This window comes from Balaenoptera physalus, assembly GCF_965194825.1.
Source record: "Balaenoptera physalus genome assembly, chromosome: 12".
NCBI classification, from domain to species: domain Eukaryota; kingdom Metazoa; phylum Chordata; class Mammalia; order Artiodactyla; family Balaenopteridae; genus Balaenoptera; species Balaenoptera physalus.
In genome coordinates this window covers 72,845,276-72,872,036 of record NC_138897.1, presented here as the reverse complement: position 1 = coordinate 72,872,036, position 26,761 = coordinate 72,845,276, and the positions used below count along the sequence as shown (strand labels likewise).

General features: G+C 49.2%; 2 protein-coding genes across 3 annotated transcripts; one reads left to right on the top strand and one right to left on the bottom strand.

The window, feature by feature from the left end:
• Positions 1-1,365: 1,365 nt before the first annotated feature.
• On the bottom strand, positions 1,366-16,709 carry CRYBA4 (crystallin beta A4). Its single transcript, XM_082416966.1, has 6 exons — positions 15,074-16,709; positions 8,519-8,569; positions 7,744-7,862; positions 6,714-6,855; positions 4,667-4,809; positions 1,366-3,076 (listed from the first exon to the last, which is right to left on the bottom strand). Exons 1-6 carry the CDS (start codon positions 15,083-15,085, stop codon positions 2,929-2,931), a joined length of 615 nt encoding a protein of 204 aa, XP_082273092.1. The 5' UTR covers positions 15,086-16,709; the 3' UTR covers positions 1,366-2,928.
• CRYBB1 (crystallin beta B1) lies at positions 12,789-25,729 on the top strand. Of its 2 annotated transcripts, none has more exons than XM_082416965.1 (6): positions 12,789-13,038; positions 14,746-14,935; positions 16,737-16,855; positions 20,622-20,754; positions 23,302-23,444; positions 25,362-25,729. In XM_082416965.1, exons 2-6 carry the CDS (start codon positions 14,765-14,767, stop codon positions 25,543-25,545), a joined length of 750 nt encoding a protein of 249 aa, XP_082273091.1. In that variant the 5' UTR covers positions 12,789-13,038; positions 14,746-14,764; the 3' UTR covers positions 25,546-25,729. The 2 variants fall into 2 exon arrangements, with proteins under 2 accessions (XP_082273091.1, XP_082273090.1); XM_082416964.1 differs by having other exon boundaries at positions 14,727-14,935.
• The last annotated feature ends 1,032 nt before the right edge of the window (positions 25,730-26,761 follow it).

The following is a 26,761-nucleotide window of genomic DNA, read 5'->3' as shown; positions in this document are numbered from 1 at the left end:
ATTTGGAGAAAAGGTCTTTTAAGAGGTAGTTAAGTTAGGCTTTTAGGGTGGGGCCCTAATCCAAGAGGACTGGGGTCCTTATAAAAAGAGAAAGAAGCACCAGGGGTTGAAGCACAGAGGCAAGGCCACGTGAGGACACAGGGAGAAGGTGGCCGTCTGCAAGCCAAGGAGAGAGCTCTTACCAGAAACCAACCCTGATGGCATGTTGATCTTGAACTTCTAGCCTCCAGAACTGTGAGAAAGTAAATTTCTGTTGTTGAAGCCATCCAGTCTGTGCTATTTGGTCTTGGCAAACATAGCGAACGAATACACCTTGGATGTTTAAAGAAGCATCGCTATGGGGACATGAGGTCAGAGAGACCACAGGGGAGGCAAATGATGGCCAGCCTTGTAGGACTAGGAAATGTTTTGTTTTGTTCTTGGAGTGGAATGGGAAGAGTGGGAGGGTTTTGAGCAGGGGAGCGAAGATCTGCCTTACATTTTTAACAGGACCACTCTGGCTGCTGGGTGGAGAACAGGTTGTTCAGAGGCAAAGGTGGGACCAGGGAGACTGAGGAGGAGAGACGGGAGGATGGCTTGGACCAGGGTGGGAACAACAGGGATGGTGATAAGGGATTGGGTTCTGTTACATTTTGAAGGTGCAGACATCACGATTTGCCAATGGATTGGATTGTGGGTGTGAGAGTTTCTGGATTATTCCAAAGGTTTGGCCCAGACAGCTGGAAAAGTGTAGCTTTGGTTTTGGATGGATTCTGTTTGAGATGTGCATTAGACATCCACTCGGAGGTGTCAAGGAGGCAGTTGATATTCAGGGATGGAGTTCAGAGGAGAGGTCTGAGTAGAGACAAGCTCCAAGGAAGAACTGCCTCCCCATCCCTCTCCTATCACCTGCCCCAGGCCCATTCTTATCTACCCTACAAACCCATGCTTCCCCAGCACAGCACGTATCACAGGATACTATAGTCCACTGTAGACTTGTCTGTCTTCCCCATCCAACTGGATGAGAGAAAGGACTTTGTGTATCTTGTTTACCATTTCCCAGGGCCTGGCGCACAGTAGGTCCCAAGCAAATGATGGTTTGAATGAATGGGATGCCACAAAGAGGGGTTAAAAATTACTGAAGTGCAAATGTTCCCAAACACTTCCCTCCCCTTCCTGAGCCAGATAATGTTATCTTTTCCAGCCGGCTGTTCAGAACCCCACCCCTTCCTGATTCTATCAGACTTACTTATGACAGAGGAAGAGTGTCTAGAAAAATAGCCAGATGGCTTATGATTATTAAGACAATCTATATGTACAGAACCAGGAGAGAGAGTAAGGAAGGGTGGGGGTGGGGAATGTATGTGTAGATCTTGCCACTCAGGCTGCAAATGGAATAGGAGTTTATTTCTTTGTTTTAAAAACTTTTAAGGTGGAAGATGTTAAATGAGACTCCAGGGTAGTATGTGTGAGAAAGAACTGGGGAGAAAGAAAAGGAATGTGAGAAGCTTTAGGGGAGAGAACTGGCTCCCTCCATGCATGGCTTTAAAAAACACAAGCTTGGGACAATTTATCAGGAAGACAGCAATGATAAATATATGTGCACCTAATAACAGAGCATCAAAATTCTTGAAGAAAAAAACAAATCAGGAAGCAAAACTGGACAAAACTAAAGGGAGAGGCAGATAAAGCCAAATCATAGTAGGAGATACTAACAGCCCCTTCTGAGTGATTGATGAAAAACTGACTTTTTAAAAAATTGGCAAGGATATAGAAAAATTTAACCAACATTGTGAACCAACTCAACTTAATCAACATTTATAGAACACTATATAGTAAGCCCCCTACATATGAACGAGTTCCGTTCCGAAAGTGTGTTCGTTGAGTCCAATTTGTTCGTAAGTCCAACAAAGTTAGCCTAGGTACCCAACTAATACAATCAGCTATATACCGCTGCTTTTACTCTTGCTTCTGGACATCCTAGGCTTAAAATAAAGATACTGTACTACTGTACTCTATACAGTACTGTACAGTAAAGTATACAGAAGCACAACCACTTGTAGAGGATGCACGCATGTGACAATGTACACCAGACACGTGAACTAACTGACATGATTGGACATATGAACGCACGTTCGCATCTTTGAAAGTTTGCAACTTGAAGGTTTGTATGTAGAGGACTTACTGTAGCTAACAACTGCAGGATTTAAACAGTTTTCAAGTCTATCAAAAATAGACCATAAGCTGGGCCATAAAATAAGTTTCCATTCATTAGAATATTGAAGTCTTGAGTATGCTCTCTGACCACAATGGACTTGAATAACAAATCAATGACAGTAAAATATCTAGAAAATCCCAATAAAATATCTAAAAAATAAATATTTATATACCACACCTTTAACCCATGGGTCAAAGAAAAAAATCAAGGGAGACTAGAAAATATCAAACTGAATGATAATGAAAACACATCAAGTCAAAATTTCTGGGAAGCAGCTAATGTAGTACTGGCAGGGAAATTTATAGCTCTCAACGACTATACTGGGGGGAAAGAAAAGAGGGGCCAAAATTAATGACCCAAGAGTCTACCTTTAAAAGCTGGAAAAAAGAAGAATAAAGTAAACCCAAAGTAAACAGAAGAAAGGAAACTCTAAGGATGAGAGCAAAGCTCAGTAAAATAAAATACAAATGATAGAGAAGAATCAACAAAGCTAAAAGTTGGTTCTTTGAAGGGATTAATGAAATTGAAAACCACAGGCTAACCCTAGACCTTTTTTTTTTTTTATTTTTTATTACTTTTAGTTTTTCGTGCTGACTGTGCATGGACTGGCCCACATGGGTGCTGGGGTCGTACGGGTTACGGGGGGGGCAGAGGAGAGAGCATGTAACAGCCTCCAAAGCGCCTCTGTTCCAGACAAGCACACGTTCACCGCTCAGCGCTGGCCCGCCTGCTCACTGCTGGATCCTCCGGATGCTCTGCACCTGGAAGGTCTGGGCGTGAGAGCCCCACTCCCGGAAATGCTTGTAGTCGCCTGAGTGGTGATCACACTCCAGCACATACTGAAAACCTCGGTAGCCAGGAAACTGGGAGCCAACCCAGCTGGAAAAGGGAAGAGGCAGACTGTTACCCTGAAGAGGCACCAGCATGGTGATCAAGACAGGGACAAGGGGACCCCATGCTGCAAACACACTCCAGCCATCCTGGACTTCCTTCCCTGGCATTCCTGCCCAGAGTGTGCCCTGCTCTCCCCACCACTGGGCCCTTTTGATCACGCTGTTCCCTCTGCCAGTAACACCGTTCCAACCCTTCTTTGCCTGGTTAAGTTGGATTTATCCTTCAGGTCTCAGCTCAGTCATCACTTCATCAGGGCCGCCTGACAGTCCCCTGTTGTACCTTTGTAGCACTCATGTAATTAGGTAATTAACAGGTGATTTGTAAAAATGTCAGGCTCCTCTGCCAACAGGAAGCTCCTGGGTGTAGGGGTGTGTGTGCCTGGTTCATCCTTATCTAGTGCCTAACATGATGCCCAGCACAGAGGAGCTCAATAAATATTTGATGAAGAAAGGGAGGGAGGGAGGAAGGAAGGAAGGAAAGGACAGAGGGAGGAAGAAGCGGGGAGTCTTATTCTTTCCCCCTCCTGCCTTATTCAGGGGTACTTCCAAGGAAAAGGCTATTCTTTCAATTCATCAACCCCTGCATTGTTCAGGACTAGATAAGGATTGGTGTCTCGTTTTCTGAGCTTCCCTTTCCCTTTCTGTAAGAGGGAAGTGGACTCAAGAATCCCAAGAGTTCCATCCTACTCTGAAACAAGATCCTCTGGTGCTTCCCGAGAAAACTAAAAAAAATAAAGTAACCCTACCTCCCACCTTTGCCCCTGCCAGCCAGGAGCCAAGGGGTACGTCAGAAGGTGACTCATATCCTATATAACTGAGGATCTCACACCTCAGCCATCCCCTGCGTGAAAAGGGTGGGAAGGGTCAGTGAGTCCTGGGCTTGAAGCTGGATTCAGTTACCTACCTGCTGTTGGATGTGGAGCAAGTTGCTTAACCCACATCTGTTTGTTTACTGCTGGGCATCCATCCTCTCCTCTTCTGGTGACAGACCCTGTCACATCCACCTGCCTCAGTCAATGTGGGAAAATCCTCACTCTAGCAATGAGCATGTGACCAGGTCTAGCCAACCAGAGCACCCCATTCCTGTGGGCATGGTGATTGGTTTAGAGTTGAACCTGTGACCCAAGCTGGACCAATGAGAGCCTTTCCTGGAACCTTTGTGGAATCACTGAGAAAAAGACACTCTCTTTCCCTGGGGCTGGCTGGAATATAAGGATGAAACTGCCATCTTATCTTCACATGGGAAGAGCTTGCCTAATAATATAGCCACACTGAGGCAGGCAGAGCAAGACGGGGAGAAAGACAGATCCCTACTGTCGCAGCTGGATCCAGCTGTGCCTGAAGCTAGTTACAGGGGCCAATAAATAAACTTTGAGCTTAATATCAGTGTGATCTGGGTGTCCACTACTTGCAATCCCAGAAACTTTGCCTGATAGCTCCCTGTGCCTCAGTATCCTCTTCTGGAATGTGGGCATCAGATCCCCAAAGTCCCCAGCATACTGTTTTCACAGGAGGTGTTCCCATCCCTCTCAACATCCTCTCTGTCCCTGCCAAGCAGAGCCTTGCATCCACTTACGCCCCCGAGTGGACGTGGAAGGAGCCCACTTCATTGCCATCCCAGCCCATGGCCTGGAGGGAGGGATAGTCGTCGCTCAGCTCTCCTTTCTTGCCCAGGAAGTTCTCTTGCTCAAAGATGGTCAGCCTCGAGTCGCGGTGGTTCTGCAGGTACAGGGAACAGAGTCAGAGCATCAGGTCCTCAGTCGGAAACCCAGGAGCCTCTGCTGGCCCCTACACCCCTGTTCTTGTCTCCAAAATCAGCCTTCCTTGAAACTTTCTGGAAGGACAGTAAGGCAACAGGCACCAGAAACCTTACAAGAGGTGTACTGCTTGTCCTTCCAGAAATTCCTGTTTCAGAAATTTACACAAAGAAGATAATCAAGGAAAAAAGAAGCCTTGTTGATAACAGGAGGGGGCGGGGGAGGGAAGGGAAGAGGGAAGAGAAGGGAAAAAAACAACCTGAATACCCGATAACAGGGTATCAGATGGTACACTGGGATATTGCACTACAGTTAAGAGAAGGGTGTGGAGATCTGGGTTCGAATTCTGACTCTCCACTTAGCAGCTGACTGAGCGTAATCATCTAAAGAAAAAAAGTATGGGGACTTCCCTGGTGGTGCAGTGGTTAAGAATCCTCCTGCCAATGCAGGGGACACGGGTTCAAGCTCTGGTCCGGGAAGATCCCACATGCCACGGAGCAGCTAAGCCCATGTGCCACAACTACTGAGCCTGCGCTCTAGAGCCCGCGAGCCACAACTACTGAGCCCGCGTGCCACAACTACTGAAGCCCGTGCGCCTAGAGCCCGTGCTCCGCAACAAGAGAAGCCACCGCAATGAGAAGCCCGCGCACCGCAACGAAGAGCAGCCCCCGCTCGCCGCAACTAGAGAAAACCCGCGCGCAGCGACAAAGACCCAACGCAGCCAAAAATAAATAAATAAATACATTTATTTTAAAAAAAACAAAAACACGTCACACAGCATTTCTGAGCCAGTTTCCGCATCTCTCAAATGAAACTAACCACATCTGCTTTTCAGGATTGTTTTGAGAACTAAATGAAACCAGAAGGTGTAAACTGGGTGAAGTCAAGGATTGCATCTGTGAGAGTCCTTCCGAGTCCGCGTATTGGCGCAACGCCTGGGCCGTTTGTGAAACAAATGAACGTTCACCAAATGATATACTGGGGCGCTATGGAAAATGATGCCATAGGTGAGATTTAATCATCTGGGAGGGTGATTGTGATATACTTGCAGAGAGAGAAAAGCTGGTTTCCAAACTTTAGGTTTGTTATGATTCAATTTTTATAACCGAGTGATACGCATGTATAGATATATAGATATAGATGGATATACAGATCTAGACATAGATACTGATATCAATCACTGCAGGTATAATCTGTGGGTAGCATATAAGACCAAGGAAATCTCCAGCACTGATAACAGTGAGCTTCTGTCTCAGAGGTGTGGGTATATTTGACTTTTATTTTCTTATTCGGCCATATCACGTTTTCCCCTGAACTTTAGGTGATAAATATGTGTGCCATATGTGATTTAAAACCCATAAAAGTTGTTTTTGAAGGGAAAAAAGTATACCTTTCCAAGCCTCAGTTTTTTCATCTGTAAGATGGGAGTAATAATGCCCACCTCCATCCATACTCTAACAGTAGCAAAAATATAAAATCAAGAACACTGATAATGAATTAGGAACAAGAAATAGAACGCTTCTTCCTCACTTGCCCTGCCATCTCTGGCACCCAGCCTTTCCCACTGTCCCTCAGTCATGAAAAGAAGGACACAAAACACGGAGGAGCTCATATTATAACCAAAGTTGCAATGGGCAGAATGTTTATGGAGGGCTCTGTCCAGATGCTATACGTACATCCTTTTACCCCACAACATAGGTACTATGGCCCCATTTCAAGATGAAGAGACTGAGGCTCAGGGGAGGGACTGCCACCTCACACTGCTTGAAGCAGTGACATGAGAATTTGAACTCTGGGACATCTGGTTCCCAAACCCCCACTGGAGGGGCTCAGGCCCCCCCAGGCCCAGGCAGTGGCAGGACTCACAGCGCAGGCCACGGGCCGGAAGGAGGTGAGCCTCTCGGCGGGGTAGGACGTGTTGCCACTCCAGGCATCCCAGGACGGGTACTCACCCCGCTCCAGCACATACTGCTGCCCTTGGAAACCGGCGTGCTCAAAACCCACCCACCTGCGGACAGAGGGTAGAGAGTGCAAGAGGTTAAGAGGCCCCCCACCCTGAGTTCTAGACCAGTGGTTATCACGCAGGGGTGACTTTGTCCCCCAAGGAGGCATTTAACAATGTCTGCAGGCATTTTGAGTCGTCATGCTGGGAGAAGGGAGCAGAGGGTTTTGCAGCTGGCATTTAGTGAGTGGAGGCCAGGGACGCTGCTAAACATCTTCCAATGCACAGGACAGCCCCCCAGCACAGAATTACCCGGCCCCGAACATCCAACCTGTCGACATGGAGAAGTCCAATCTAGACCTAGTAGCCCACTGCCTCGCTGTGCATCCTGTAGGCAGGGGACCGGCTCCGTGCAGGTACCTGGCACTCTTGCATGTGTCCCTCTAGGCCATGTAGATGAGGCTTGACCACATGCTGACTTAAGCCTTGGCCATCTCATTAATCTCTCTCTCTCTCTCTTAACAAAACATATCTCATGCTCAGAGCCTCAGTCAGGCAACAATGTTCAACTACGAAATACTAGTATTATTTTTTTTTTTTACTATATTTAGTTATAGTTACCTTCTACTTTTGGTGAGTGATATTGGCTTTTGATTTGTGCCTAAGAGGGACATTTCAGACCCAACACTGGGTTTTAAAGGTCTGCCCCCGCAGGGCTGCCTCATCCAGTGGGAAGGCTCTGTGTGAATGGCACCCCTTACATTTGAGCAGTGCACAACCTGCACAACCTTACACTGCCATCCTGCACACTTCCCAGCATCTCAAACCCAAGGAAGGCACACCGGTACAGTTAGAGCCTGGGAAGATAACACCTAGAACATCTAAAAGTCCCAGCACCCCTCTCTAGATCACTTCCTGTCTCCCCCACCCTGATTCCAACCCCCCTGGACTCACGCTCCACTCAGCACTTTCAAAGATCGCACAGTCTCAAAACCAAGCTCCAGCACACTGGGGCACTCAGCTGTGAACTCATGCCGCCGGCCTTGGAAGCCCTCCTCATCCCACACCACGATCTATGCCGGAGAGAAAAGGTGGAGACGCGCATCAGAGTCCCGTGAGGGGTTAGGGCTTCACCCCAGGACTCAGGGTGGGGCAGATCAGGTAAAGCAGGGTTTGCAAACTCAGATGCCTCCAGGGGCCAGGAAAGGAGCGTGAGGGCTGAGAACACAGGAGCACAGGCCCTGTGGAAGTGGGTGGCGTCTGCTCAGCGCCACCTACTGTTGCCACATGATAATGCGACCAACTGTTCAATTTCCCAAGACAACCCCTATATCTGGACTTTTCTGTGGACCTTCCATGTTTTCAAAGGCTGATGACAAATTCAAAGGTTGCGTGTTTTTTTTTTTTTTTCTTTTCTAACACAGAGGAAGTCAAAGAAATCATGCCCAGAGACTATGTGCAATTACCAGTTTGCCATCTCTGCCAGAGAGACTGTTGAATTTGGGACCATAAGACACAAGTTCAAATCAAGACCCCAGTGTGTGAACTTGGGCAAGACCCTCTCCCTCTTGGAGCCTTGATTGCATCCTCTGTGAAATGGGCCCTCATTACCGCCCACCAGGGGTGAGGTGGGGATTCAATGAAGGTGGGGGCGGTGGTCCCCAGGACCTGGGTTCGACCTGTGCCCTCCCACTTCCCAGACATCGCCCCCCTCCATGCCTCCTCCTACCTTCCAGTGTCCCGCTGACTTGGTGCACTGCAGAGACATGTTGCTTGTTTCCTACACAAGAGAAGAACGTGATAAGCTTCTGCCCTGACTCTGCTCCCCTCCTTGAGGCTGAAGTCTAGTTTGGGCTGATTGGGATCCAGATGGGGTCCAGATGTGCCTGAGGTTGGGGGCAAAGTGCAGCTTTGGCCTGTCCCTCTCCTACCCTTTCCATCTGTGACCAATACCATCTCCTTTTCTTCCATCCTACCGCTATCTCAAAATGTATCCATTCTGGGTCCCATTCCTCTAAGCCCTGCTCTGTATTGTTTTATCTGCTCACTGTGGGAAATTTTCCGTGGCTGCTGGTGGGCGGATGTTTCACCCCAGGCAAGAACCAAGGTGCTCAGCTTAAGAGAGCCTCCCAAAGACAGCATCTGACCCAAAAAGGGAACTCTAATAGTGGAAGTTGAGGCAACAGGATTGCAGGAATAATTCGGGTTTTAAATGGGGGTTGCAGGTACTGGTCTTGATGTCTGGATCCTAGTTAGGATGTGTTGGTTAGGATGAGGATGTTATTCAGGATGGCACAGTGATGTCCCCAGGACTGGGGACCTGGGCTCCCCTCCCTCCCAGGATGCTCACCCAGAGCTCAGATCCCACCCCTTCTCCGAGCCTGGGACTTACCGAGATGGACCCAGAGAACATGCCAGACCTCGCACCAGCGGAGGTCAGGCTCTTATAGGCAGGGAAGAGAGAGGGCCCCTGGGGGACAGAGCCCTGACTCAGCAAGTGAGTGACGGGAACAAAAGCCAGCCCTGGCTGGAACTCCAATAGAGAGGTGTCAGCAGCATTGGCTTCGGCTGGGAGGGAAAGGTCAGGTTGCCCCCACTCAGGGATTACCCATGAAGAAGGCAAGAGGAGGAAGGTCCGCCTTAATCAGCTCCATGGGACTCCTGACTGGAGAAGGATAACGAGCGGTGGACACAGAATCTAAAAACCTCGTCCTTCCTAGCTGTGTGACCTGGGGCAGGTCGTTTCCCCTATTTCTTCCTGGAAAATGGGACAAGAATAAGCTATATCACAGGGCTGGTGTGAGATTATGTAACATGCCTGGAACAGACATTCAACAAATGCCTATATGTTTCCCCCTCCCAGGTCCCTTCCTCTTCCGGTGGGGTCAATCAGGGTAGGCTTCATGGTGGAGGTGGCATTGAAACTAGGCTCTGAAGGGTGAGGAGGATTTGTACAAAGTGAGATGGAAGGAAATGCTTTTGCTAGGCAAAGCTGCAGAGGTAGGAATATGGGGCTGGTGGCCTGATGGTGCTGGAGTTCTGGGACCCTGAAGGAGAGCAGAGGGACACAGGCAGGAAAGGTGGCTGGGCCAGGGCCTCCAGGGCCCACAAAGCTCAGAGAGGAGTCCAGAGGGCTCTGTGGGCAGAATGAAGGAGCTGGTGGGTGTGAACATGCTTTGCAGACTGTACCACACCTGCTGAATATCCAGGGTTTGTAGAATTCGCTTTGTGCGCCCTCTCCCCACACTCCCACCCTCTGAGTTGGCCTAAGAGGGGCCTTTCACAGCATGGGAAAGAGCATGGCTGGAAACCAGATCACTCTGGGTGACCTGGAGGATGTCCAATGTCAGCTCATGGCACTTAAAATGGCAATATTAGTTCCCTCCTGGGAGGGTTAAATGTAGCCCTATCAAATGCATAACTTTAATATTAGGTTGCCATGAAGATTAAAGCCTAAGAATGTAGGCTCTGTAGCCAGACTGCCCGGGGTTGTGTCCCACTCTTGCTGGCTGGGTAACCTTGAGTATGTTACTTAATGTCTCTGAGCCTCAGTTTCCTCATATGTAAAATGGGTATAACAAGGTAAATTGGGTTTAGCGTAAGAGATAGGGATATTGTGAGGGTAAGTGTGAATTACACATGAACAGCAATTGCTGTTCCAGAACTTTGCCTGGAACATAACATTCATCATGTGTCTCCATCATCATTGTCGTCATCATTGCTAATAAAAAAAAATTACTATTGACACATCTGCACTCCCATGTTTGTTACAGCATTATTCACAATAGCCAAGAAGTGAAAATAACCTAATTATCCATCAATGGATGAGTGGATAAAGAAGAGGTGGTATATAGATATAATGGAATATTATTCAGCCTTGAAAAAGAAAGGAAATCCTGCCATTTGCAACAGCATGGATAGACCTCGAGGGCATTATGCTAAGTGAAATAAATCAGACAGAGAAAGACAAATACTGTATGATTTCACTTACATATGGCATCTTAAAAAGACAAAATCAGAGAAGTGGAGAGTAAAATGGTGGCTGCCAGGGGCTGGGGGGTGGGGGAAACAGGGAGATGGTGCTCAAAGGGTATAAACTTCCAGTTATAAGAATAACAAGTTTGGGGACCTAATGTACAACATGGTGATTATAGCTAATATGTATCATATACTTGAATATTGCTTAGAGAGCAGATCTCACATGTTTTCCCCACAACAAAATAAATGGTAACTACGTGATGGGATGGAGGTAGCAATCATTTTGCAATTTGTAAATGTATCAAATCAGCATATGGCACACCTTACACTTACACTATGTTGTGTGTCATTTATATTTCAGTAAAGCTGGGGAACATGATTACTCTTAAATACAGGAGGGCATCGTTTTTAAGAGCTTGGGTTCAGGAGTTAAAAAGATGTGACTGGGACTTCCCTGGCGGTCCAGAGGTTCAGACTTCGCCTTCCAATGCAGGGGGTGTGGGTTCGATCCCTGATCGGGGAGCTAAGATCCCACATGCCTCGTGGCCAAAAAGCAAAATAAATAATAAATAAATAAATAAAACAGAAACAATATTGTAACAAATTCAATAAAGACTTTTAAAAAAATGGTCCACATCAAAAAAAAAAAAACTTAAAAAAAAAGATGTGACTCCCAATTCCATTTTACAGATGAAGAAACAGGCTGAAAGAGGGGAAAGGGATTTGCCTCGGTTTCCTCATCTGCAAAGAGGATTAATCTCAGAGTCCCTACCATCATAATGAGGATTATAGGAGCCACGTCAGTCAAATGCTCCCAGTGGAGCCATCCAGCATGGGGCCGTGCACCCCCTACCTCTGCCCCCACTGTTTGGCTGGCAGCCCATTACCACGGGGATCATGGAACTGCCCCAGACATCTTGACCTTGAAACCCAGACCTGTGGGTGGCCCCTACCACAGGCATCTTGGCCCCCATTACAGTGGCTGCCCCATCCTGCGGTCGCTGGCCCCCTCCCAGGCCTTGGCCCAGGATGAAAGGCTGAGGGGGAGGCCAGGAAGTGAGGCGGGGGTGGAAGGGCAGAAGGCAGAGCTGGCCCCAGGCCACGGTGACCTCAAGGCGCAGCTGGGCTCCGCGGGGAATCTGGGTTCCTGGACCCCCATAGAAGAAGCAAAAACCTATGCAGAATCCCCTTCTCCCTGCTCCACCACCACCTAGGGCCAGGGAGTCAGACTGCAGGCTGGCCTGGCCCAGCAGCGCCCCTGGGTCCCTCCAGCCCTGGCTCTACTATGAGTTCGCCCTGGCTCTACTATGAGTTCGCCCTGTGTGACCTTGTTGAAGTCCATTGTTCTACCCGGGCCTCGGTTTCTCCATTTGTGACATGGGGGGATTGAATGATGTGACTTCTGGCATCTGTTCCATTGCTCTGACTCTTTATTGCTCTACCTGACATCCGTCTCTCTCTCTCTCTGTCTGTCTCTCTCCCCATCACCGTCCATCTGCCCCTCTGTATGTCCATCTCCATCATCTCTCTTTCTCTGTCGTTCTCCACTTCTCCCAATCTGTCTCCCTATTTCTCTCTCCCGACCTGGTTTCCCTAGCTCCCCCTTACCCGGGCCAGTTCCTGACTCTGACCATCCTGTACCCTAGTTTTGCTCATCTGCCAAATGGGTATAATGAAAGTGCCAAATAAGGTGGGTTGTCCTGGGAACTGACCAGATGGCAGGCGTAACGCATTTAGCGCTACTCACGGTCCCCTTCTTTCCCGTGCAGCACCCCATAGGGATACTTGTGCCACTGGTAACTGCAGACACAGAGGCCCCGAGGGATAGAGACTTGCCAAATGCCACAGAGTGCAGAGTGGCTGAGCCTGGACTCAAACCCAGGTCCCCTACCTTCTGGGGGCTCCCCCTTTCCCTGCCCCAGGATTTGCAGTCAGCGGGGACGCTGTGGGCCCATCCCCGGCTGGGGTTTGTGACAGCGGCATCTGGGCAGGGGCTGGGCAGAGGCCCGGCGATGTGGCTACCGGCCAGGGTTTCTGCTGTGCCTGCCAGGCCCACAATGGAAAGTGCTTCTCTTCGCAGGAACCCGGCAGGGTCGGGGCTCTGAGGCCCCTGACTCTCTGCCTGGGGCCTGCTGAGCCAGCTCCCCCTTTGTGCCACAGACCACAGGGTCTGGTGTCTGCCAGACTATAAAATGGGGGGTCGGCCCCTGTCACCCACTGCACCAGCCTGCCCTCCTGCCTGCCCTCCAGCAGGAAGTAGCAGGGCCCCAGGTAAGAGGGGACCCACCGCAGCTAAGAGCCCCAGGGGAGGGGAGGGGAGAGGACAGAGGCAGAGAGAGGGGGAGGCAGAGACAGCAGGAACAGAAGAGAGTCAGGGAGATGGAGTAATCAGGAGAAAGGCAGAGAGAGAGAGAAAGAAAGAGAGAAAAGATAAAAATAGAGACAGGCAGAGAGAGGAAGAGAGGGAGGGAGGAAAAGAAAGACAAAGAACAGATAGAGAGAGAGATGCAGAGGTATAAAGAGAGCAAGATATTGGGGAGAGAAACAGAGAGACAGAAGCATAGGCAGAGAGAGAGAGAAGTAAAAACAGAAATAAACAGGAAGGCAGCAAGAGGGAGGGGGAGGGGAAGGGAGGAGGCGGGGTGGGGGGAGGGGGGAGGGGGGAGGGGAGAGAGAGAATATTGAAGGAATGAGCACATCCCAGAAAGGAAGGAACCCAGCTACCAGCCGAGGGGAATGTTGATTCATAGACTGACTTGGCCGGGGTCAGGGTGGGGGTAAGCAAGCGCCTGGAAGCCACAGATGTGGCCCAGATGTGTGGCCTTGCCCACTGTGGGCAGAGCACCCCAGAGTCACCACAGTCTTTCTCAGGGGGAGACGCAGGGAGGGATCTGCTTGCCCCAACCAGCTCTTTCTTATGGAAAGTGTTCAGGAATCCACTGCCAGAGGGTCTTGCTGATCTGCGCCATCAGGGGGTCCTGGAGCCTCCTGGAAATTGTCTCCAAAATTAAAGGGGGCATTTTTTTCCCCTGGGGACAAGGACAAGGCGTTCTTCAAACACTCAAAGGCGTCCATGACCCCAAAGTAGTGAGGAACCACTGGAATTGACCAAAGTCCTCTCCACCCAAAGCCTACACAGCCACAGCCTCCTTTTAGAACCCTGCCATGGGCTAAACACGTCCTCCTGGAGCCTCCTTTACGCCCCAGTCCCAGGCCTGTGTCTGCACCCACACACCCGTTCCCAGGCAGTGCCAGAGGCAGCAGTTTGACTGGGAAAGGAGAGAGGAACATGCATTCATGCAATCTCTGAATAGATGTTAATTGAGCATCTCCTGTGTGCCAGGTGCTGAGCCAGGTGCTGGGGATGGAAGGATGAATCAATCAGAATAAGTAAATGGCAAAGCCCAGTTGCTGGGTTTGTCTGCTTGCACTGAAATTGGAGTCCTACCACTTAGTAGCTATGCGGCCTTGGGCAGGTCACACCCCTCTCTCTGAGCCTCAGATTGCTCAGAGGAGATAAGAGGTTAGGGTGAGGGACGGATGCGTTCATTCATGAATGTAACAGAGCCTGGCCTCCCTTAGGCTTTCCCAAACGGGACTTCTTGTTATGAATCTGCTGAGCCAAGTTGAGGTTGCCCAAGCCAAGAAGCATGATAAGTGTTGAGAAGCATGATAAGTGACTCCGGGGGGGCAGAGGAAGGACATAGCAGGGGGACAGCGAGGACACGGCTGGTGGAGGCACCGGCAGGGTCTGAAGCCTGGAGAAAAGCATACAGGGATGAGTGGTCCCCAGACAGGAAATCCTTGACGGCAAAGGGAGATGGGGACAGAAAACTTCCAGGCTTCTGTTTTAGAAGGAGAAACAGACTAGATGAATTCAGAGAAGCCTGAGCACACAGGGTGATGGGGGATGAAAGCCGGGGAGGCAGCTTGGGGGCGCCATCCCTGACTGAACCCAGGCCGAAGGGTTCTTTACAGACTTTTGCAGCTGGGAACCATGTCTCAGCCAGAGGCCAAGGCCTCGGCCACAGCTGCGGTGAACCCAGGGCCTGATGGGAAGGAGAAGGGGGCCCCGCCCCCAGGATCAGCCCCAGGCTCCGGCCCCGCCCAGGCCCCAGCCCAGCGGGTGCCCGCTGCCAAAGGGGACCTGCCTCCCGGGAACTACAAGGTGAGGACCGGGGGGCGGGGCGGCTGGGCTCCACCCCGCGCTTCCTCTCCCTCCTCCCCTTACCCCTCCCCTCCCTCTTCCTCCCCCTCCTCCGCTCCCCTCCCCGCCACTCTGCCCAACCGGCTTGCACCTGCTTACAGTTTGTCGCATGCAAGAAACAGATGGAGAAGGAGAGAAAGCGGGCTGGCTTAGCAGCAGGAAACGGCTGTCCCAGGAGGTCCTCCAGGGCAGAAGGCCGGCCTCAGACCCTCTTGAAAAGTGTTCCAAGCGGTCGGTCAGGCTGAAAGGGCTCCTGGAAAGCGAGGCATCCGGTCCCCTCGGATTGGGTTGGGTTGGGTTTCAACCTCGGGTGCACGGAACTGGGTCATTTCACCACCCTTGGTTCATGACAGGCTGTCATGCAGTCCACCCCTGGCCAGCTTTTATTTATGTAGTCGCTTATTTAATGGTTAATTTCAATTTAATTTTTAATAATACAATACGCACCTGCAAACCCACCACTTGTGTGAAAAGCCAGGACTTGGTAAACATCCTCAAACTAACTTCAAAGTGTTCCCGCCCCACTCCGTTCCCACCCCTCCAGCCCCCTACCCGCCCCCCACCGTCCCGTGAGCCCACCTCCCTCCTCCCCTACGCGAGGCAACTGCCATCCTCACCCCGTCCATCATCAGCTTGCTTGCTTTTTTATGTACTTTGATGCATTGTTCCTTTAAAAGTATATATGTGTATTTTATTTGTTTTTAACTTACTGAAATATACCGTATGTAATCTTTCTGGATTTTTCGTTTTTCTTTTTTCTTCCTATGAGATTTCTTTTTACTTCCTATGAGATTTCTAATAGTCACTGATACTGTTGTGCATTGCTGTGGGTCATTCGTTTTGGTTGCTGTGTGATATTTCAGAGTGTGATTGTCACTCCTGGATGATTGGTAGCTGTCGTGAACGGCTTGGTCAGGGTGTTCTTAGCCATGTCACCTGCAAGAGTTTCTCTTGGGCAGATAAGTGTAGGAGTGGAAGGGCTGGGTCAAGGGTATGTGAACCTCTCTCCCTTTTACAGCTGGAGAAACTGAGGCTCAAGAGAAGGCACCCACTTGCCTCGGTTCAAGTGAATGGCAACGTTTTCCCAACTTGGGACAACAAACAGATAAAAACCAAAATTGGATGCTTAGTGAGAGGAGGGGATTAGCCCACATTTACACAGGGGCCCCTGTTTCTGGCCTCCCCTATCGTTTGGTGGGTAGACTGGTGAATGTTTCCTGAGCATCAGCTCTGTGGCAGGGGCTGGGGCTTAGAGATAAAGAAATGGATCCGCCCCATTGGTCTTTGGAAGGGTTGAGTGAAAGGGGAGAGGGGTGCATAGAGATACCCAGAAGCAAAGCAGCAGTGACTGTGTAGTGTGTTACTTGTGCTGCCAATGGGCTGAGCACAGTGGGAGGGGGGGGCACTCAACCAAGCTCACCCAGGGAGAGGGTATCAGGGAGGGCTTCCTGGAGGAGGTGACATCTGAGCCTAGAACAGGACAGGGGACATGAGCTCCAGGATGGGGATATGTGATGAAGAAGACATTCCAGACAGGAGGAAGAGCACAGATAAAGGCCTGGAAGGAAGATCCATCAGTTCCTAAAGATGGTACAGATATTAAGTTCACAGACCTTGGCTCATGGCAAACTCTCGTGTGATCTGGGCACAGCCTGCTCTTATTTACATAGGTACTTAATGCATATTTGACCTGGAGCCTCTCCAGTTTGGAGGTACTCCCTGCTCACTCTGCCCCCTTGGCATGGGGGCTTCTCTCCTGCAGCTGGTGGTCTTTGAGCAGGAGAACTTCCAGGGCCGGCGGGTGGAATTCTCCGGAGAGTGCTTGAACCTGGGAGACCGCGGCTTCGACCGAGTGCGCAGCCTCATTGTCACCTCAGGACCGTGAGTGTTGGGCGGTGGAAGGGCACTCCCACAGCCCTAGTAAAGTAATGAAAAAAGCGACCGTAGCTGCCATTTGCTGGCCACCCGCTCTACTCCATGCCTATCACCGTGCTATTAGAGACACATAGTCATCCCTCAGTACCCGAGGTGGATTGGTTCCAGGATACCCAGTGGATACCAAAATCCTCGGATGCTCAAGTCCCCGTAGTTCAGCTGAACCTCCATATCCGCAGATGTAGGATGCATGGATACTGGGGCCAACTGTATATTATTTCCAGTACTTCTTTCAAACCCAAGAGGGAGGAAAGAGAGGTATGATTCTCCTTCCCATTTTACAGGTGAGGAAACTGAGACTCTGAGAGGTGATTTGATTGGCATAAGGTCACACTGACAGTAAGTCATGATTCCAGGCTCCAGAGAGATGTTTTTTCTGCTATAGAAGGAACCCTGCCCATCACTGATGGCAGGAGGAGGCCAAAGAGCCAGGTGTCCATTAGCTGTCCCCTCTCCTGGGCATCAAGCAGCCTTAAAGGTAATAATAAGCATCTGTTGAGTACCCATTAGTGCCAGGCACTGACTGGGGGCTTTACCTAGATGATCCTACAGTGCTGTATGAGGTAGGGGCGATTCTTATTCCCATTTGACAGATGAGGAAACCGAGGCTCAGAGAGGTTAAGTCCCTTGGCCAAAGTCACCTAGCGGTAAATGGTAGAGTCTGGGTTCAACTCAGGTTGATCAGTTTCATCTCTAGAGCTTTAATCACCATGCTCCACAGCCTGCCCCTAACTCTATGGGCTTCTCTGGGCCTTAGTGACCCCCATATAAAACAAGAATAATTGTCCCTTGGACACAGTGGCTGCACCAACTTCAGCCCCTGTGCACTAAGCTCAGGGCGCAGGGCCAGCCCCTGGGTAAGACCCACAGGGCCCCCTTGCCTCTTGTCTCTCCAGCAAAAAAGCCCTCAAGGAGTGTGATCAGCCTGTACACCCAGCATACAAAGAGCAGAGATAAGCTTTGAGGTCAGACAGGTCTGGGTTTGAGTCCCAGCTCCCCTGTTTGCCTTGTTCAGTGTCCAAGCCTCAGTTTCCTCATCTCCGAAATGGGCAGAGTAATGGTCCCCACTACCCTCCACTGGATTATTCTAAGGTCTGAAGGTGATAATGCAGCATGGGCCTGGCACTTTGGGGGTGCCCAAACATGGCAGGTGGCAGTGAGGATTATTTACCCTCCCCGTTGCCCTGTGAGTTTAGCCAAGTTACCCTGGGCCAGGGTAGGCTGGTAACCTCAGCCCCACCCTCAGACTGCCCAGCAGGGAGCAGAAGCTGCCGGATGTGGCCAGTTTGGGTTTTCAGGCTTTTTTCATTGTCTGTGACTCAAACCTAGAGTATGTCTCCTCAAACAAAGATGCAGCTGGCCTTTGGTGTGTGCTCTGGGACTGCACCTGATGGGAGAGAAAAGAGCCTGTGTTCCAGGGCCCTGGGTCTGTGTCAGGACCAGCAGGGTCATGGGAAAAACAGTGGTGGAAAAAAAAAAAAAAATGAGGGGATGAGGTGGGCAGGGGGAGGGGAGGAGAGGTGTGCTTTCACATAGATGGGGAGGGGAGGCATGCCTGCCTGAAACCTCGGAGGCTTCAACTGACACTTGACACCATCATGTGACTTTAGACCAGTGACTTAGCCCCTCTGAGCCTCAGTTTCCATATCTGGGAATTAAGATTCCTGCCCTACCTCTCTCCTTGCTTGTAAGACTCAAATGAACCTAGGAGATGAGAAAAGGCACTGAAATAAATATTGACAATTCCTCACTCATATAACAGGTCCTCACTGGGCATTATGACTCCTGAATAAGACAGTTTCGGGGGAGGGTGGCAGGGTGGCAGGACCACATCAGTGTCTGTCTTTCCATAAGCTCAGATCTCCAGCAGCTTCCCTTCCTCTTTAGTCATGAAAGATATTACTGATTGTGCTTTCTCTTTTAGACTCTCATAACCTCCTGACAAGGTAGATGCAATCATTTCTTCTCCTTTACGGGGGCTTAATGAGTTTAGGTGACTTGCCGAAAGTCACACAGAAAATAAATGATGAACTGGGATTAGAACTCAGGTCCATCTGTTTCCAAAGTCTATGTTCTTAACTCCTACAAGGCACCATCTTCCAAGACTCCCTTCCCATCCACCCGTTCATCCATCTGTAGATCAACCCATCCATCCATCCATCTGTCCATTCATTCTCCACCCATTTCTTTATCCCTCTATTTACCCCTCCCTCCATCCATCCATTCTCCATCATGCATCCATCCATCAATACACTCATCCAGAGACCCAGCCATCTATCCCTCTATCCAGCTACCCATCTGCCTGTCCATCCACTTATCTACCCATCCATTCAACCTCACTCCCTCCCTCCCTCCCTTCCTTCCTTCCTTCCTTCAGGCTTCCTTCCTTCCTCCCTCCTTCCCTCCCTCCCTCTTCTCCTCTACTCTAGACCAGGGAGGACTGAGGCAGATTCACCTCTATTCTGGAAGAATAAGTCTGCATCTTCAATTCTGTCACTCCAGTGTGGGTTGGCGCATTCCTCAGACAAGACTTGAGGCTCCTGGGACACATTCTGTTTCAGTCTGTGGTGGTAGCCCATCCCCCCCATCTGCCCCATCTCCTTCTGGGTAGAGGAAGGTGCCAGCAGCCCCCAGGGAGATAAGACTAATGTCAGTGACCCCTCAGCCCTCTCATGTTCCCTCAGAACTCCTGAACACATAGAGAGCAAAGTTCAAGGGGCTCCATAGTCTCAGCCTTCTCATCTATGAAATGGGGATCATCTTATCTCCCCCAGAATCCCCGGTCCCTCTAACACAAGCTCACTGCCATCCTCAATCAGGCTGCACTGAGAAAGCCCCCATCTGACATCAAGCTTAGTTAGTCCTTTTAGAGAACTGAACACCTGCATATGTACAATCACATTTAATTCTCATAGGTATCTGAGAGGTGAATATTACTATCATTTCCCTCCCACTGCCCTCATACTGATTACTGTCTTCTGTATGCCAGGCCAGTCTTTACCAAAAATACAGGTGATTCAAGCACCTGTATCAATTTTTCCCTACCCCCATACCTCCAGGACTATTATTTATTTAATATATTTCATTTTAAATGACCCTTTTTTGACACAAGTAAACATATATCAAAAGAACCTTTGCATCACTTTTACAAACGGACAGCTAATATCATCTGCTATAAGTAAAAGGTATCCATAAACAAATTTATAAAATGAACACAGTATAATAGCCTGCTCAAGGCTCTGGGCTGGTGTCCTGTTCTTCCTTTGCTACAAAGAGAGATTAGTAAGTGTTAAAGACACATTAGTATCCAACAAAGACTTCCTCCTAGCTGGAATCTGTTTTTTAAAAAATGTCTTCTTATGTGTTATTTCTCCCAAGTCCTTATAATACTTAAATTATGTGTAAATCCTACATCTGGGGAAACATTTTGCTCGTATAATTACACAGATTGTCTCATTTAATCCTTCACCAACTTCAAGAAAATAAGCGTATTAGATGAGGAAACCGAGGCTCAGAGAAGTGAAGCAACTTGCCTGTGGTCACACAGCCAGTCAGTGGCATAGCCTGGGATCAAACCCACCGGCCGTGGGGCTGCCTTGCAAGGGGAAGATTGGAAGGCAAGTGGAGGGAGGGGCTTCTGCTAGCGATTCCTCTCCTCTCTGCCTTTGCCCCTCCTAACTATCCCTGCCCTCCCCATCTCTCTCATGTCCAGCTGGGTTGCCTTTGAGCAGTCCAACTTCCGGGGGGAGATGTTCATCCTGGAGAAGGGCGAGTACCCGCGATGGGACACGTGGTCCAGCAGCTACCGCAGCGACCGGCTCATGTCCTTCCGGCCCATCAGGATGGTAAGTGGCTCCTGGACCGGGCCTGGGGGATTAGTGCGGCAGGGCAGGAGCAAGCGTGAGGTCTGATGGCCAGGAGAGCAGAGGAGTCAGGTGAGCAAGAAAAATAAAGAAGGAATGGTGGGCAGGGAGGCGCAGCGACCTCTGAGTTGTCCAAGGGCAATGGCTCTTGTGCTCAACGATTCATAAGGCATCCCTGATACACTCATCGTGTGTCCAGCTCCTACTAGGAGCCCAGGGCAAATGGAACCTAGTTTCTTCCTTCTGTGCTGCTATCAAGAGTGGACTGAACCTCCCAGTAGTTGTCTTCCTTGACTCTCTTTGTGGAATGTTTGTAATTGCTGACTGCACGTTAGACACCCCTGGGGAGCTTCGAAAACTCCCAAGGTCCATCCAAATCATCAGACATGCGGGTTGAAGCTCGTGTGATAGCTGAAAAGAGGGATATTGTAGAAAGGCACCATGAAAGGCACCTTATCCTGATGATAAGACTATATACTGAATTAGCCCCTTTATAATGTTTAACTAAAGTAAGTAGCATAGCTTCAAGAAGACTCGAAGCCAGAATAGGTGGAGTTTTCTCCAAGCCAATCACAGGTTTTCTCTAGAATTATGTTGATGACGATTCATGAACCAGCCACATCTTCACTCACCAATGTTAGTGTCCGATGGTAACCAACTTTTGCCTTCTGAGATGGGAATTTTCGTGAAGGGTTTTCATGCATGTCCATCTGAGGCTGTGACGTGCCCACAGCCAGCTGTTTTGGCATCACCAAACTTATCTTAATGGACTATCCATTCCGATCATTCCTAGTGTTTTTCTCAAATTGAGGCTGAATTATCAGCCTTAATAATGGACCCTTTGCAAGAATTCGTAGAAATCTCTCAGTCAATGGTCCTTATAAGGCAGTCTGTGTCAGCGGACCTTGTTTGGAAGAGCGATCAGCTAGGGCATTTCCAGTAGCTTCTAGAGCCTTGCTGTCCAATATAGTAGCCATATATGGCTATTAAACACTTGAATCTTGGCTAGTCTGAATGGAGGTGTGTAACATACATGCCAGGCTTTGAATACATAGTAAAAAAGAAGAATAAGAATGTAAAATACCTCATTAATATTGCCATGTTGGCTACATATTGAAATCATCGTAATTTAGACACATTTGCTTAAATAAAATATATTATTAGAAAAAAATCCCCGAGGGGGAGGGAAAAATCAGGAGCTTGGGATGGACACACGTACACTACTATATATAAGATAGTTGACTGACGGGGACCTACTGTGTAGCACAGGGAACTCTACCCACTATTCTGTGATAACCTATATGAGAAAAGAATCTAAAAAAGAGTGAATATATGTATGTATAACTGAATACCTGAAACTAACACAACATTGTAAATCAGCTATACTCTAATAAAAGTAAAATATTAAAAAAAAGAAAAAAGAAAAAATTCCCAGTGCCTGGACCCCACCCCAGACCAATTAAATCCACATCTCTGGGGCTAAGTCGCAGGCACTGATATCTTTTCGTGCCTCCTAGGTAGTCTCTGGGTAGCCAGGGCTGAGCGCCACTGGTCTAATTCCTCCTCTGTATCCCTGCCACCAGCCTAATGTGGCCCATCTTCTCTCATACCTGGGTGGCTCCAACTCCCTGCCAGCTGGTTCCCTGACTCCTTTCCAGCCCTCTCTCCTGGGAAGTTAGAGGGATCTCTGTCTCCACCATCTTCCACCTACAGTCATTCATTCAACCACAAACACATTGATGTGTTTCTGCCAGGCTGTGTCATAGACTCTGGGTGTGCAGCTGTGCTTGGGAGACGCAAGGTCCCTGCCCTCGTGGGAGGCAGCTACTGAAAACCTAATCACAAAAATCAATCTGTAACGGCGAACAACTGTTGCACGGGCTGCACGGGGGCCATGCAGTGTGCTAGCAGAGGGGAAGAGGAAACCAGGGCTCTGATGTTGGGAAAGAGGGGTTGGGAGTGGTCAGGGGTGATCAGGAGAGACAGCTTGCAAAGGATGGGAACTGAGTCAGCCATGTGAACAGCCTCCCAGGGAACAGTTAGGGAAGAGTTCCTGGAATGAACATGGAGTGGGTGGGACCAAGGAACTAAAATAGGGCCATTGTGGCTGCAGCAGAGGGAGTGGAAGGGAACAGGGTGCAAGATGGGATGGGAGGAATGAAATGCTTCTCTGGAAGGTTCTGCCCTTCGCTGGCTGTGTGACATTGATCAAGAACCTTGACTTCTCTGAGCCTCTGCATCCCTGATCATCATAATAAAAATAATAAATTTGCTTGGAGCACTTGGTGTATGTATGCCAGACATCATGCTAAGTGCTCTGTATGGATTAACTCCAGGAAGTAGAGACTGACGCCCCCTTTTCCCAGATGAGGAGGGCGCTTCGAGGCCGGACAACTGCAATCCTGGGCGAGTCCCATGGTGGACTGAGCAGACTCCGCTCTCTCTTTCCATACCCAGAAGGCCCTGCTAAGTCACTTCTCTTTGCCCCATTCATACTTCACAGCCCTGACCCAGTCTCTCCTTCCCCAGGACGCCCAGGAGCACAAGCTCTGCCTGTATGAAGGTGCCAACTTCAAAGGCAACACCATGGAGATCCAGGAGGACGATGTGCCCAGTCTCTGGGTCTACGGCTTCTGTGACCGTGTGGGCAGTGTGAAGGTCGCCAGCGGAACGTAAGCGTCCCTCCTGCGGGCCCTCATCCCCTGCTTCAAGCTCAGACAGATTCGGACGCCGTTCCCCTTACAGGATGTGACATCAGACATACAGGAAAGGCTCCGGCTCCTCCTAAATTCTCTCTGTGCCAGTGGCTGGGATTCCACAAAGAGAGCTTCATCCCTCTGGGGAGTGGAGTCATTTGTTGACGAACTACATGTCAATGTAAACAGACCTAGCAAGTTGTTCTAAAAAGTGGGAAGATGGAGCGAATAGGGGCTTCTAACCCTGTATTTGGGTTGGAGGAATAATTAAGTACAAGGGGCAGAGTTGACGTGAGTAGATGAGTCTGGATGTGTCTAGGGAAAGGGAATATTCAGGGAAATCGGAGCCTCTGGGGGCGTGAGTAGAATGACATCTGAGAGGTGAGACTGTGTAATGAAAGGGCCTTAACCCCGTCACTGATGCGCTGTGGGACCTGGGTGAGCCACATGCTCTCTCTGTGACTCAGTGTTGCCATCTATGCAATGGGCTCAGCAGACTCCTTATTCCGAAGGACTCCTTCTGCTCTGAACTCTCAGGATTTGAAGCTTTCAAAACAGAGCCCCATGTCCATGAGAACAGAGGGAAGGGCCGGATACCCGAAGGAGGTCACTTTATCCATCCCCCTGCCTCCAAACAACCATGCCAGACACCCCTGGTCTCCTCTTGGCAAATGTAAGGTGTCTACCTCTCCACCCCAGACCCTTTCTGAGCTCCTGTAACACTGTCAGGGCTCTGACCTTTTTCTTGCTCTTTTCTCCTTCCCTGAAACCCAGTATCCCTGCATTCAAGCAATCTGAAATTTACTAAACATTGCTTGGGAGCCAGGCTCTGTGCTCAGCACACTGGGGGAGGCAGAGATGAAGAAGGGCCAGTTCCTGCCTTCAGGGGGCTTACTCAGTCTAGCAGGGCGATGTCAGTACACCTGTGAGATGATGTCCAACAATAATAGTTAAGAGATGGTCCCCACAGGAGGTCAGAGGAGGAAGGAAGGTTTCTGGGACCGGGGTATGTGTGCTGGAGTGGAGGGCGGGTCCGAGGCTTATCTGGCAAGGCTGGAACTTAAATCAGACTTTGAAAGATGGGCAGAGGGTCTGGGAGAGGCCTGGAAAGACCCTCCCAGCAGAGGCAAGGACAGAATTGGAAATAAATCATGGATAATAACTGGTATTAAGTGCTTACTGTGGACCAAGCACTGCACTAACTACTTTCAATGAATAGTTATTGAGTCTTTACAACACACCAATGAGGCAGGTATGTCATCATGCCCACTTCACAGATAGCAAGCTGGTGTTCTGATAAGTCATCTATCTAGTAAATGGCAGAGCTAGGATTTGAACCAATTATATACGATACCAGAATGTGTGTTCCCAACCACTACATGCAAATTCACTTTCATACAAAGGAAACCATTTTTTGAAACAAAACTCCCCCTTCTTATCTGCCTCATTGCTAACCAGTCCCCAAGCCCTATCTTCACTCCCTTTTATCCTGTTCTCTGAGCTCTGGGTCACCACTTTCAGTGGGATGTGTATCAGTCTCCCTACCATGTACATGTAACCCACTTAGTAAGTACTTTAGATGCATTTTCCCATTTGGCCCCCAAACACCCTAATAAACCAGCTCCCATGACCATCCCCACTTTCTAGAGGAGAAAACTGAGATCTGTCAGAGAGGTGAGATCACTGGCCAAAGCCAGCAGGAAGTCAGCAGGAAGGGGCAAAGCCAGGACAGAGGAGCCCCCGGTGAACCCAAGCCCAAACCCTCACAGGTGAGGGATGGAGAGCAGACTGCAGGGATGGATGGATGGATGGAGAACTGACTGGTCCAGGTGGGGGTCCAAGTGCCAGGTAGTGAGGCTAACCATCTCCACGCTGTTCTTGCTTTCCTACCAGCTGGGTCGGCTATCAGTATCCTGGCTACCGCGGGTACCAGTATCTCCTGGAGCCTGGTGACTTCCGGCACTGGAATGAGTGGGGAGCCTTCCAGCCACAAATGCAGGCTGTGCGCCGCCTGCGTGACAGACAGTGGCACCGTGAAGGCTGCTTCCCCGCGCTGGCTGCTGAGCCCCCCAAGTGAGTCTACACACCACTCTTCTCTCGTGGCCCACCCTTCCGGAGGCTCATCTTCCCCATGCAAATAAAAGTTCCTGAAGCCAAAATGTCTCCTGGGTCTGTGAACAGAGGGATGCCTCAAGGTCCCCTGTCATTGCTGGCATGTGACTTCCTCTGTCTTGATAATTATAATAATAATCAAAACAGTGGGCACTGCTAAGTTCTTTACATTCTCTTAGTGTATATTTTGGACTACTCTAGGAGGCCGGTATTATATAATTATTCCTATTTAACAAGTGAGGACATTGAGGCTCAGAGAGGGAAAGTGACTTGCCCAAGGTCGCACAGGTGTCAAGTCAAAATCTGAACCCAGGCAGTCTGGTTCCAGAGCCGCGCTCTTAAACAAATCTGTGTTTTCAAATTCTACTCCTTCAGGTACCACTCTCCTGATCTTTGCCTTCTCTGCTTACCACCTGTTTTGTTAGTTACTTAATATTTTTATTTAAATAAATAATATTGTGTGCTTAAATGCACTGACTTGTAAATAAAACTTGATAACACTACAGGATGTGGAAAACAGGTATCATATGGCATAGATAGAAAGCAGTCATATAAGTAAATACAATTTTAAAAAGGCCAAGTATTGAATTCTCAGCAGACACCACCGCTTGCTGAAGGTTTTAGCCTGCAACCTGCTCGCTCTTTGACAAAATGGGTGATTAGCAAGAGTCAGAGAGAGGTCTGAAAGGCACGCTTGCCCAAACTGAGATGTTTCTCCCTGATTTAATCAAAGAAAAGTAAAAAGAGGTTTATTTTCTTGTATCTGATTTAGTGTTATTTAATCCTGGGTCCAAGTTCCACCTAGAATCATCTCTCCTGCTACAAATGGCACATGCCCTGCTCTGGAAATCTACATCAGGCAGTATTGACTCCTGAATCAACAAGTAGCATTGATTGATGTTATTAACCATTAATCTATGCAGGAAGCCTAGGGGAGGTGTTGCCATGGATATCTTCCTGGAGGAAGGGATATTTGAAGAGGGCCTTGAAGGATGGAGCAGGAGCTTGCTTGGTGGTGAATGAGGGAGATGACATCCCAGGCAGAGCAAACAGTATGGTCCCTGCTACCCCATATGGCACCTTTGTGAAAATGATAAAAAGATGCTACTTCCTCAGGACATTTGACTGCCATCTGCCAGAAAGTATTGATATAAATCTGTGATGTCTACAATGTCATTATG

Coding starts and splice junctions, on each gene's coding strand:
- CRYBB1 (XM_082416964.1), top strand. CDS start 12,960: ATGGGGGGTCGGCCCCTGTCACCCACTGCACCAGCCTGCCCTCCTGCC. Junction 16,856..20,621: donor CTCATTGTCACCTCAGGACC/GTGAGTGTTGGG, acceptor TCTCATGTCCAG/CTGGGTTGCCTTTGAGCAGT. Junction 23,445..25,361: donor GTGAAGGTCGCCAGCGGAAC/GTAAGCGTCCCT, acceptor CTTTCCTACCAG/CTGGGTCGGCTATCAGTATC.
- CRYBA4 (XM_082416966.1), bottom strand. Junction 6,856..7,743: donor TTGAAAGTGCTGAGTGGAGC/GTGAGTCCAGGG, acceptor CTCTGTCCGCAG/GTGGGTGGGTTTTGAGCACG. Junction 4,810..6,713: donor TCCGGCCCGTGGCCTGCGCT/GTGAGTCCTGCC, acceptor CTGTACCTGCAG/AACCACCGCGACTCGAGGCT.